At 43.9% G+C, this 12500-nt stretch overlaps 3 protein-coding genes across 4 annotated transcripts in view; 1 reads left to right on the top strand and 2 right to left on the bottom strand.

Annotated features, from left to right (window-relative positions):
* The window catches only part of grk6 (G protein-coupled receptor kinase 6), a 49364-nt gene extending 46391 nt beyond the window's left edge, over window positions 1–2973 (bottom strand). The window contains exon 1 of the mRNA XM_061248641.1: window positions 2620–2973. Coding sequence (XP_061104625.1) covers window positions 2620–2671 — 52 coding nt within the window. The 5' untranslated portion in view covers window positions 2672–2973. The remainder of the gene's footprint in view (window positions 1–2619) is intronic.
* A 4155-nt stretch (window positions 2974–7128) lies between these two features.
* Window positions 7129–9034, top strand: nop16 (NOP16 nucleolar protein homolog (yeast)). Its single transcript, XM_061248656.1, has 5 exons — window positions 7129–7320; window positions 7832–7940; window positions 8067–8133; window positions 8319–8425; window positions 8514–9034. Exons 1-5 carry the CDS (start codon window positions 7214–7216, stop codon window positions 8643–8645), a joined length of 522 nt encoding a protein of 173 aa, XP_061104640.1. The 5' UTR covers window positions 7129–7213; the 3' UTR covers window positions 8646–9034.
* The window catches only part of arl10 (ADP-ribosylation factor-like 10), a 10577-nt gene continuing 6904 nt past the window's right edge, over window positions 8828–12500 (bottom strand). For both annotated transcript variants that reach the window (XM_061248654.1, XM_061248653.1), the window contains exon 5: window positions 8828–10328. In XM_061248654.1, coding sequence (XP_061104638.1) covers window positions 10146–10328 — 183 coding nt within the window. In that variant the 3' untranslated portion in view covers window positions 8828–10145. The remainder of the gene's footprint in view (window positions 10329–12500) is intronic.

The raw sequence follows: 12500 nt of genomic DNA, 5'->3' as shown, positions 1-12500 counted from the left end.
CACTACCCTACAAGCTTGTTGATGCCGAAGAGCATCCCTGAACACACAATGCATTAACTGGGCGGCCTGTAGCGTGGTGGTTAAGGTAAATGACTGGGACACACAAGGTCGGTGGTTTGATTACAATGTAGCCACCATAAGATCCGCACAGCCGTTGGGCCCTTGAGCAAGGCCCTTAACCCTGCATTGCTCCAGGGGAGGATTGTCTCCTGCTTAGTCTAATCATCTGTACGTCACTCTGGATAAGAGCGACTGCCAAAATGCCATTAATGTAATGTAATGTAATGTAATGTAATGTAATGTAATGTAATGTAACAATGCGTCAAACCTGGATAGGCTACTGCAGCAGAAGACCAATAAGTAAAAATGTATTAAGTCTAATACCTAATAAAGTGCTCACTGAGTGTACATTCTCCCTGTGCTGGGCACCTCAAGGTACCTGAAGCTCTTGTGCTAAAATTGATCAATAATGTGCAAAGATATGCTATAATAATAATAATGTGCTAGCATTTAGCAATAATGTGCTTTTGCTATAATAATAGCTAAATGAATACTGAGTTACTGACAAAATATGATAAGAAATGCACACACACACACACACACACACACATACACACACTCACTCTCACACACGCGCACACACACACACACACACACACACACACACACACTCTCTCTCTCACACACACACAACTGGCCTAAGCACATGCAGGACAGATCAGATTCTGATCAAGCCCGCCATACAGGTTAAAATATGAGTAAAGTTATTCTAGCAAGACAGGTCTGGTGTATTCTCATCAACTTTTATGGAGGAACGCTGTAAAGTGCTCACTTGTTAAAATATGCAATCTTGGGGGCACAATATTCACACAGGTAATTAACTGGAAAGCACATTCTGTGGGAATGTGGAAAAATAAATCTGTCATTTGCCCCTTTATATCCAAGGCATCAAAGCGCAGAATGTCGTTGGCAACAGACGGGACCGTTATACACCCGGGGAGTGACGCTGGACCTCCTCTCCGCGAACAGATCGTACATATTACGCGGAGTTAGTTAAAATGTGAAACTTGCTGCAGCCTCTTACAGTACATCAACAGGAACCCCGTTCGGCATCTTCTTCAGTCGCTTCATGCAGTAAATGTGTATAAGGACTCTTGTATACAAAGAGATGCCGAAAAGATGACGGTTTTAGGGTATTGGCCTATTCATCAAGACAGTCACTTGCTCGCAGGCCGCCACATTGGGTACCCTACTGCCCAAAACAGGAAGGAAACGGGAGGAAAGGAAATGAAAGAATTAGAGAACTAACGAAGCGACAAAAGTAGGTTGCTTAAGAGTTACAGTCAGAGATGGCACTCCTTTGTGAAAGATATGGTAATAGATCCTAATGTGGAACCGGGCTGTATGATTCAGTCTTGTAGGTTAAGGGTGTACAGAACCTGCCGCAGTGTTATCATCAGATTAGCTATTTTGTAAAATTGCCTATCTCGGGTCAATTGATGTTAAAAATCACTCCCAGGAATCCTTTCATAAATGAAGCTTGTTTCTGATCCTTGAAAAGCAGATATTATGAACTGGAGGAAATTATGAACAAATTGTGTTTTAATACGACTAAAACACTACTATTAGCACTAACTAAAGATTTTTAGTCGCCTAAATCAACCAATTTTCTGAAAGTATACACAGGTCAGAGCTCAGAGAGTGCAGTTTCTCTGAATAAATCCTACCGCTCTTTTAAAACCTGAAAATGAAGAGATCTTTCAGATCACCCTAACCGCTGTCGGGTTTGACGGACTCCGTAGCACGATGAAGGACGGGCTAGAGGAAATGAAACGCTCATTTGAACATGAAACCATTAGAACATTCTTACTAAATCTACCCAGTTACTAGTTACAATATAAAAGCAATGGCGAAACAAACGAAGAAACACATAATAAATAAAAATGAAATCCCTCCAATAATACGTTGGATGTAAGCGTTAACTGATTACTGTCACATTAAATATGTATAATCGCCGGGGTTACCCACCCATTTAGCAAACTAAGTCATCTAATAGGCTATTTTAGCTAACCTGAATGCATAGGCTACTAAATGTCATAATGTACCGACATAGATGTTGACATAAATGTTAGTTACTGTTGCCTCGGTTAGCAAATGCTTGTTAGATAAACCCCCCCATCTAACACAGCCGCAAACGTTCTCATCTTCATGCGTGCCACAAATTGACATTAGCTGGCGTTAGCTTTAGCAAGCCGAGCACGGCAGAGGGATGCTTCGGCTAAATCGAAAAATCAGAAGCCTCGCTGCAGAACGGCTGCATCCTGGATGGCAGTCGCATCTTTCCGCCACAGCCTGTTTTCCAAGGTTACGCGAGAGATAGAGAAATATATTCAATCTGGCAGACAGAAAAAAGCTAGACAAAATCGGATGCAGGAGAAATTATTTTAAGGTTTGCAAAGCTTTTCCAATAAAAGAATGTACCGTTAGCGCCCGGTCTATACCCTTATCTGTGGCCTAGGCTGATGCGGGGAATCCCCGGCTTTTCCGAGCAGTTCGAGGCTGTGTTCTGAGAGCTGTCAGCCCGACTCTCCCTTCCCCTCCTCGCCTCAGCTCGCTTACCTTCTCTCGCTTTCAGCAGAACCGTGTTGGCCACGATATTCTCAAGTTCCATGTTTTCCTGGGTGATAGGTTCCACAGGCCCAACCTCGCCGCCGGGCTGTCAGTGAGTATGTCCTCCCCTACCCCCCCAAAACGGAATTTGCCAGCCCCGAATAAACTCTCCGTCCTGTCGCTCGATCTGTCGTTCTCGGCCTGGGTGCTACGCGGATTTCAACCGGCTACCTTGTGTTTACTAGTGAACCCCACCTACACAAGCGCCATTGGTGTATGCTGAAATTGTACGTAAATTTACGCTTTTATTCATTGGTTTTTTGCTTCACAACCACGCCTTAATAATGCCAAATATGGATTAAATTCACGCTAATGTTGCGGGTTCTTCAGAATCATAAACGCAGCTGGCCTGCGCGTCGCAGCACTGAGACGAGAGGTAGAGTCAGCTGATCGTTTTAAAAATATACATTTACAGACATTAATGGTATTATTATTTTTATTTTAAATCAAATTGAACGTGGATTTAGCTATTCTTCACACTGTAATTTAACCACCACAGTGTAATTTTGTAAGTAAAACTGTTGAAGCATTTGAAAAGTATTATTTATTCTAAACTATGCGGGATAGGCAATGTTTTAAATGAAAGTATATCTTATTTGCCTGCATGACCGAGCCCCAACATTTTTTACTTTGTATACAGTGACATCTAGTGGGTGGCTAAAACGTTGACAGTGGAACAGAAACGTTTCAGCGTATGTATTCACTCTCTTCAATAGGTGGTGCCCTTTGAACTAAGCTTTTAAAAATAGAATCATTTTTTTAAAGATTGTATCATACACTTTTGCATGAATTTCTTTTTGTAAACCGATTTTCGCTTGGCCATACTGCCATAGTTGTGCCATAGTTCTGGCAGCCTTTTTGAATATTTCCAGGAGTAAGGAATACATTTTCCTGAATCCAGTTGAACAAATAATTAAATTTGCTTTAGGATTTGGAATGGAAAAACTCAGTCAATTCCACTTTAGATCTTTCACTTTAAATTTGACCTGGCTTGAGAAAATACAGTGCCGTGCAAAAGCTTGGTTTCATCCTCATCTGAGCAGAACCTGAACCAGACAAACCAAACTCTCTATAAATAAAGGTTCATTAGTGCATAATAATAGACCCATCAAACCTCCAATGCTGTGCCAGCTTACAGTCTGTTATATTCAGATTCAGGTTTCTTTCTCAGAAGTTGCGCCTTTTTGGCCACACACACTTGGCAGTGTGTGAAAATGGGTTTGGGGGTGTACCACAAGGGGAATGGGGCATAGCAGTGATAAGGCAGGCCATGGGAGGAGATGACGGAACCATGACAACCAGAGACAAAAGGAGAGGACCAAGGACAAAACCCTGGGGGACGCCTGCTGAGGGGTTATGTCATCTCAAAACTGCATCCCCATTTATAACCTGGAGGGGGCGACTATCATGGTACAAAGCAGAGCAGGTAAAGAGCTGCACCATCCATCCATCCATCCATTATCTTAACCCGCTTATCCTGAACAGGGTCGCAGGGGGGCTGGAGCCTATCCCAGCATACATTGGGCGAAAGGCAGGAATACACCCTGGACAGGTCGCCAGTCCATCGCAGGGCACACACACCATTCACTCACATACTCATACCTACGGGCAATTTAGACTCTCCAATCAGCCTAACCTGCATGTCTTTGGACTGTGGGAGGAAACCGGAGTTCCCGGAGGAAACCCACGCAGACACGGGGAGAACATGCAAACTCCACACAGAGAGGCCCCGGCCGACGGGGATTCGAACCCAGGACCTCCTTGCTGTGAGGCGAAGAGCTGCACCACAAAGTATTATTATTATTATTATTATTATTATTATTATCATTATCATTATTATTATTATCATTATTATCATCTCAAAGGTCGTCAGAGAGGGCAGCAAGAGGCGGTGATCACCTGATGCTGCAGTGAGATGGAGGAGGAGTAGAATGTTTATCTATATGAACGCAGTGTAATATGAACTAAGCGATAACCTAACTGAGTAAGTCATATTAACGGTCAATACTCCTGTCTGCAGCTTGGGCTAGAATGTTGGAGGAGCTCAGCAGTTTGAAGGTCAATGAATGGAAGACAATAATCACACAGTAATCATTATTCCCTTCAATTATCTGTGTGCATGTGAATATATCTTTACATTAAATTACATTAATGGCATTTGGCAGACGCTCTTATTCAGAGCGACGTACAACAAAGTGCAAACCCATAACCAGGGCATAGGGGGCTCTGGCTTATTGGAGGTCTGCTGACTGCATTCCTTTGACTTTTTATTAATATTTCTGAAGACTAAAGACTGGAATCAAACTCTATTCTACAAAAAGCAGAGTTGTGTTGTGATTCTATTCCCACAGGAGATTGTATTTCAAAAAACACATTCTCTCTTTAACATGATTTATTATTTTAGGTTCAAAGATATGTGCAGCCCTTACATCTGACTGGGATGTCCTGTTAATATTTGCATATACAGTGTATGGTTAATATTTAATTTCGCATGGGATGTCAGAGCCTGTAATATAACGCTCAGGGTTTGACCTGGGATTCAGTCATGTCTGTAATGAAATGGAGGCTTTAGGGAGAGGTAGGCCCTGCATAAATGTTTAACAGAAGGTCACTCTCTGCTCTTTCTTTGGCTTGGCAAGCTGAGTTTGTTGTTACATTGCATTTTATTGTGCAGACTCTTACATCCAAAGCCACTTACAGTAAGTGCATACCAGAGGTCATTAGAATAACTACAGTACAGGTTGGATAAGGTACAATTCACAAAGAATCTGTCATGAACATTAAGCCGAGTTCACATGGTAAACAGGCCAAGCCAGTAAGTAATAGGGGAAGCAATTGAAGTGATAAATAAGATACCAAGATAAATACAAATGCAACTGTACAGGAGTTGTAGTGGCTGTCTATAATACTTTGTTCATACTAGATCCACATAGAACAGGTTCAGATTGATTACAGTGACTCCAAACAGTCTGAAACAGTTGAGTTCAAGAAAATTTGCATTTGCAAATAGTTCTGTAGTCTGAGGAGAAAGTAATTTGCATGTTTCTACTACACACCTTTCCTACATGTGACCTTAGAACCCTGAGCAAAGTACACAGTGTCAACAACTTTCACAAACATACAGACCAATGAACAATATGCATGGATGTAAAATATGCACGTTATCTTGGACAATAATATTGAAATAAAAAATGAAAGAAGATATGTAATATTTGTTCAGATAAGTTTGAGAAGCTGGTTTGTTTTTTGTGGATCATTTTCGGAACTGTATCCCTGTCTCCCAGAGCCACCTCATCCACTCTGTTTACCTCAGTCTGCTAATTGCAGAAGATCTGGAGCAATTTTGATAATTGTACAGGATGATTGGTATTACAGTTTCTTTCACTAAAGCACTCATTAGTAGCATCGTGCATTTGACTTCAGTTGCAGCCTACAATTAGACTCTTCTGTCTGCTGCTTAGGCAATCAGTATCAGCAAATCCCCCACATTCATACACTCCAAATACAAATGCTAGCAGCCATGGGCATGGTGCTATTCCTGTGTAAAATCTGAAGAGATGCAAAGTGAGTTTTGTGAGAATTAAGACTAATTCTCAGCAGATGCGGCAGACCTAAGGTGATCATTAAGAACTCAGAAAATACAGCTTTCATTTCAATTTAATCAACTTAATTTGAATCGTTGGACGGCACGGATGGTGCAGTGGGTAGCACTGCCGCCTCACAGCAAGGAGGTCCTGGGTTTGAATCCCGGTCACCCAGGGCCTCTCTGTGTGGAGTTTGCATGTTCTCCCTGTGTGCGCATGGGTTTCCTCCCACAGTCCAAAGACATGCAGGTTAGGCTGATTGGAGAGTCTAATTGTTTAATTTTAATCCTGTGCTAGAATCTTTAAGTCATTTAAAAAAAGAATATACATAGCCTAAATGTATAAAACAAGCAGCTCTCATTTTGTAGATATAAATCTTAGTTGAGCCAAGTGATTATTATCCCATTTTAAATTTTTATATCTCATTTTAGCCTCACTTTTAGTGGCGAATTATCAAATAAACCACTGTCACAATTTAATTTATTCTGAAATATTATTTATAAATCTAAATTTACAAACAGCCTTTATTATCACTTTTGTACTTGATATTAAATATTATATAAACTGTATTCTAAAAACAGAAAAGCCGCTAAAACTGTGAACCTCTTGTGTCGGGTCTTAATTTACCCCCGATAATGCGTTGCACACTTCTATGATGATTCTGTAATCTGAACTGAATTTTCAACATTCAACATTCAGAAAATGTTTTTGTGGAGGGAATACACTGGAACTTAATTATCGGTGTTTATGTGGCCGTGGTATTAGAAATAGATGCACACATTTTTGGGAAGACGGGATATGAATCGAAGCTTGAGCGTGAGTTGTACGTCTGTTTAAATAAAAGATCTTTGCTCTGAAAAACCGGAAGAAAAAGTCTGAGGTGAAGAGGCGGTCTCTATGGTCACGTGACACGGTGGCCACATGCGTTGTGTGGTGCATGTTTCACTGTTTTAGACAAAATGCCGAAAGCAAAGAAATCGCACAAAAAGAAGAAATATGATTATAACCAGGACAGGAAAAAGCTGAAACGGAAGTTCAAAAAGGCAGCGGCTCCAAGAATAGAGTGGTGAGTGGAATTATAAAAGATGGACCAAGTTATCTAACGAGGGCAGCAGCAAGCTTGCGTACCTAAATCGTGCTATTCCAACAAACAAACCAGCTAGCTAGCTAAATTAGGCTAGGGGGTGCGTGTATAAACAAGCAGCTAGCTGGTTAAACGGAATTATCTTGCTATAGCTGATACAATCATAAATTGTACATCGTCATACACAATTTCATATTTGTTAGCAAACAAAATATGGTATTTTAACGTGAAGCTGATTATCACTAGAATAGTCTGCGTTTGCTCGCTAACCAGATGGCTAATATAGCAGCCACGCTAATGTACGAAGACGACCTATCAAGCTAGCGAAATTAAACACTTGGTTATCCATTTGACTGGTAACGTGCCACATACAACTACATAAACAGGAGCTGTATAATACCGTTCCGAGGCCCGTTTAGGTACAAATCTATGATACAACATGCCTAGCTATTAAAATGCGTCAGCGTGTTGTTGAGATGCTGTGAAATTTCAGTCCGCAGATCCGACATGCCTGGAACGATAAGAGGTCAGTAGCCCGGAACCTGTCAGACATGGGACTCGCTTTTGACCCGAACGTCTCTCTCCCGGTGGGCAAGCAGATGGTAAGTTGGGAATGTCGTACGTGTTTGTAGGTGTGTGGCTCAATAACGCTTAGAGTCAGTGCCACGTTTTTAGAGTTTGGACTTCAATAATCCTGATCGGCATTTTTATTACATCATAATTATCAGATTTCCGGGACTGAAACGGAAGATAAGACCACTGGCCCCCTGGTAAGGAAACCATACGTCATCAAAGGTAAGAATTTGAGCAAATAAATGTTTAAAAAGGAAAAAAAGCTTTGCTGTGTTGACACCTTGTAAGTTGCTTTGGGCAAGTGTCTGCTTACGGTAATGTACTGATTTAAGTAAGCCACATAACCCATGGGAGGTGTACTGTTTTATATCCCCTGTGTAGTGATGCATTACTCTGTTCTTCACAAGGTCTGGAGGCAGAAGCAAGTCTCCCAGGGAAAGACACACGGTCCCTCTCCACCGATATGATCGAGTATCTGCAGTATATGATCAGAGAGCACAGTGACGACTTTAAGGTGAGGGATTAGAGTGTCCTGATTCCATCAGGGCATCGCTGGTTTGTTAAATGTTAATATAAACGCTCCTGTTTCTCTGTCATCGTAGGCGATGGCTAAAGATGAGAAGAATTATTACCAGGACACCCCAAAGCAGATCAGGAGGAAAGTAGAACTGTACAAGCGCTTTCACCCCGGCCAGTTCTCCACCTTCATGGACTCTCTTAAGGATCACTCCTAGACGTGAAAGTCCAGCTCCGATAAGGACCCACACAATTCTGGAAATAAATTTCGCCATCGATTACTCTGGAAACATTTTCCTTATCTGTGGAGAATGGGTATTGGATGTTTTTCTTTTTTATGGACAAGAATGTTGTACTTATAACGTTTTTACACGTTATAAGAACTGGACATCCCTATTACTTTTGAAGGAGTATTTTTTTACATTTATTTTTCGGGGCATACAATTTCATTGCAAAGCTCAAAATACATTTACATGAAATTCACAACTTGTCAAGAATACATGAGTCCACGTACCAGTGTTTCCTCTGTGACTACGAAAATGTAAGATCAATGTCTGCCTTGTAATACTGCACAATAAAAAATAAAAACAAGTAGTACTGGAATAAACAGTCGACATGACAGCTGCATGTAAATCAGAAAATACCGGAAAGCTTAAGACATGGCGACAGACCTGTATTTCACAAACTTTCACGTGGACTAAACTGTTAGGGCAGTGCTAAATCAATTTACTATTCAATTCAGCAATTATACCAAAGTATATGTACAAAGAGAATTTACACTGTGATTAATATAAAAATCTACATCTTGAATAATTTAAGATTCACTGATTCATTTCAATAGGAAAACTACATTTATACATTCAAAATGTTTTCTTAGACATACCACAAATCTCTGATCTGACACCAAAGCACATGTATCACAGTATAGAAGGATGTTGTGTAGGATGTTATATTTGAAATGAAAACTAAATTCTGAACTCGAGATTAGTGTGACTGTAGTTAGTGTCATAAATACTTTAATCACTTTAATGCGATGTTTTCCAGAGCTAAGGAAAATCATGATGAGTAACACTGACAGTAACAGGCAGTTTCTGAAAAATCGACACCCTGATGTTTCACCACACTAAGATCAATGTTCCGTCCCATGGCCTCATAAACACTGATAAGGGCTCCAGTGTGTTCCTTCCACAAAAACATGTTTGCTGAAGAATCATCTGGTTGCCTGCAAACACCGATTAAAAAATAGTTTTGGAGCATATTTCCCTTTTCATCTCCCCAAAACACCAACACCTCTCTTATTTACAATTAAAACTTAAAATGTGTTCAAATTCAAATGTAAAAAAATGTCCTAACTCTTAAAATATCTGCTACAATAAAACTGACATTTTGCATGCGTATAGTCTTCAAAAAATACAATTGTCCTTGTGTCACTGTAGGTCTATAACGGCTATAGGGCCAGTTTCACAGACTAAATCAATTCAATTTGGGCAAAATTCAATTTGGAATGGATCCAAAAGTCAATTTCAGGCAAGACTAAGCTTAATCCGTGTGTAAAACTGGCCCATGATGTGACAGCGCTCTGTTTCTGTTGGACTCTGGGAAACTCAGACTGACTCAGTCCTGCAGTACACGCCTGTCGTCCTGCCCTGAGTGAGGCTGCTCATCGTCATGGTGACGGTGTAGACCCCTCTGGCGGGGGGGGGGGGGGGGCCTGGAGCTCAGACCAGCTGCAGCAGGATCTCCTGGAAGGCCTGCAGGCTGCAGGGGGGGGCCTGGCCGTCGGGGGCCTGGCCGTCGGAGCCCAGCTGAGCGGCCAGCAGGTGCAGCCTCCTCTCCGGCCCCAGGGCCCCCAGAGACAGGGCCTGGTGGAGCTCCCGCACGCTGGCCGCATCCGGCTTGTCCTGGAGCAGCACAGCATCAGACCACCACCTCTCCTCTATCAGACCACCACCTCTCCTCTATCAGACCCACCACCTCTCCTCTATCAGACCCACCACCTCTCCTCTATCAGACCCACCACCTCTCCTCTATCAGACCACCTCTCCTCTATCAGACCCACCACCTCTCCTCTATCAGACCCACCACCTCTCCTCTATCAGACCCACCACCTCTCCTCTATCAGACCACCTCTCCTCTATCAGACCCACCACCTCTCCTCTATCAGACCCACCACCTCTCCTCTATCAGACCACCACCTCTCCTCTATCAGACCCACCACCTCTCCTCTATCAGACCCACCACCTCTCCTCTATCAGACCACCTCTCCTCTATCAGACCCACCACCTCTCCTCTATCAGACCACCACCTCTCCTCTATCAGACCCACCACCTCTCCTCTATCAGACCCACCACCTCTCCTCTATCAGACCCACCACCTCTCCTCTATCAGACCACCTCTCCTCTATCAGACCACCTCTCCTCTATCAGACCCACCACCTCTCCTCTATCAGACCACCACCTCTCCTCTATCAGACCCACCACCTCTCCTCTATCAGACCCACCACCTCTCCTCTATCAGACCCACCACCTCTCCTCTATCAGACCCACCACCTCTCCTCTATCAGACCCACCACCTCTCCTCTATCAGACCACCTCTCCTCTATCAGACCACCTCTCCTCTATCAGACCCACCACCTCTCCTCTATCAGACCACCACCTCTCCTCTATCAGACCCACCACCTCTCCTCTATCAGACCCACCACCTCTCCTCTATCAGACCCACCACCTCTCCTCTATCAGACCCACCACCTCTCCTCTATCAGACCCACCACCTCTCCTCTATCAGACCACCTCTCCTCTATCAGACCACCTCTCCTCTATCAGACCCACCACCTCTCCTCTATCAGACCACCACCTCTCCTCTATCAGACCACCACCTCTCCTCTATCAGACCCACCACCTCTCCTCTATCAGACCCACCACCTCTCCTCTATCAGACCACCTCTCCTCTATCAGACCCACCACCTCTCCTCTATCAGACCACCACCTCTCCTCTATCAGACCCACCACCTCTCCTCTATCAGACCACCTCTCCTCTATCAGACCACCACCTCTCCTCTATCAGACCACCTCTCCTCTATCAGACCCACCACCTCTCCTCTATCAGACCACCACCTCTCCTCTATCAGACCCACCACCTCTCCTCTATCAGACCACCACCTCTCCTCTATCAGACCCACCACCTCTCCTCTATCAGACCACCACCTCTCCTCTATCAGACCCACCACCTCTCCTCTATCAGACCACCTCTCCTCTATCAGACCACCACCTCTCCTCTATCAGACCCACCACCTCTCCTCTATCAGACCACCTCTCCTCTATCAGACCCACCACCTCTCCTCTATCAGACCCACCACCTCTCCTCTATCAGACCACCACCTCTCCTCTATCAGACCACCTCTCCTCTATCAGACCCACCACCTCTCCTCTATCAGACCCACCACCTCTCCTCTATCAGACCACCACCTCTCCTCTATCAGACCCACCACCTCTCCTCTATCAGACCCACCACCTCTCCTCTATCAGACCACCTCTCCTCTATCAGACCCACCACCTCTCCTCTATCAGACCACCACCTCTCCTCTATCAGACCCACCACCTCTCCTCTATCAGACCCACCACCTCTCCTCTATCAGACCCACCACCTCTCCTCTATCAGACCACCTCTCCTCTATCAGACCACCTCTCCTCTATCAGACCACCACCTCTCCTCTATCAGACCCACCACCTCTCCTCTATCAGACCCACCACCTCTCCTCTATCAGACCACCTCTCCTCTATCAGACCACCTCTCCTCTATCAGACCCACCACCTCTCCTCTATCAGACCACCACCTCTCCTCTATCAGACCCACCACCTCTCCTCTATCAGACCCACCACCTCTCCTCTATCAGACCACCTCTCCTCTATCAGACCACCTCTCCTCTATCAGACCACCTCTCCTCTATCAGACCCACCACCTCTCCTCTATCAGACCCACCACCTCTCCTCTATCAGACCACCTCTCCTCTATCAGACCCACCACCTCTCCTCTATCAGACCACCTCTCCTCTATCAGACCACCTCTCCTCTATC

The sequence above is a fragment of the Conger conger genome, chromosome 7, assembly GCF_963514075.1.
Source record: "Conger conger chromosome 7, fConCon1.1, whole genome shotgun sequence".
NCBI classification, from domain to species: Eukaryota; Metazoa; Chordata; class Actinopteri; order Anguilliformes; family Congridae; genus Conger; species Conger conger.
This window is presented reverse-complemented; position numbering and strand designations above follow the sequence as displayed.

Coding starts and splice junctions, on each gene's coding strand:
- nop16 (XM_061248656.1), top strand. CDS start 7,214: ATGCCGAAAGCAAAGAAATCGCACAAAAAGAAGAAATATGATTATAAC. Junction 7,321..7,831: donor GCGGCTCCAAGAATAGAGTG/GTGAGTGGAATT, acceptor GTGAAATTTCAG/TCCGCAGATCCGACATGCCT. Junction 8,426..8,513: donor AGCACAGTGACGACTTTAAG/GTGAGGGATTAG, acceptor CTGTCATCGTAG/GCGATGGCTAAAGATGAGAA.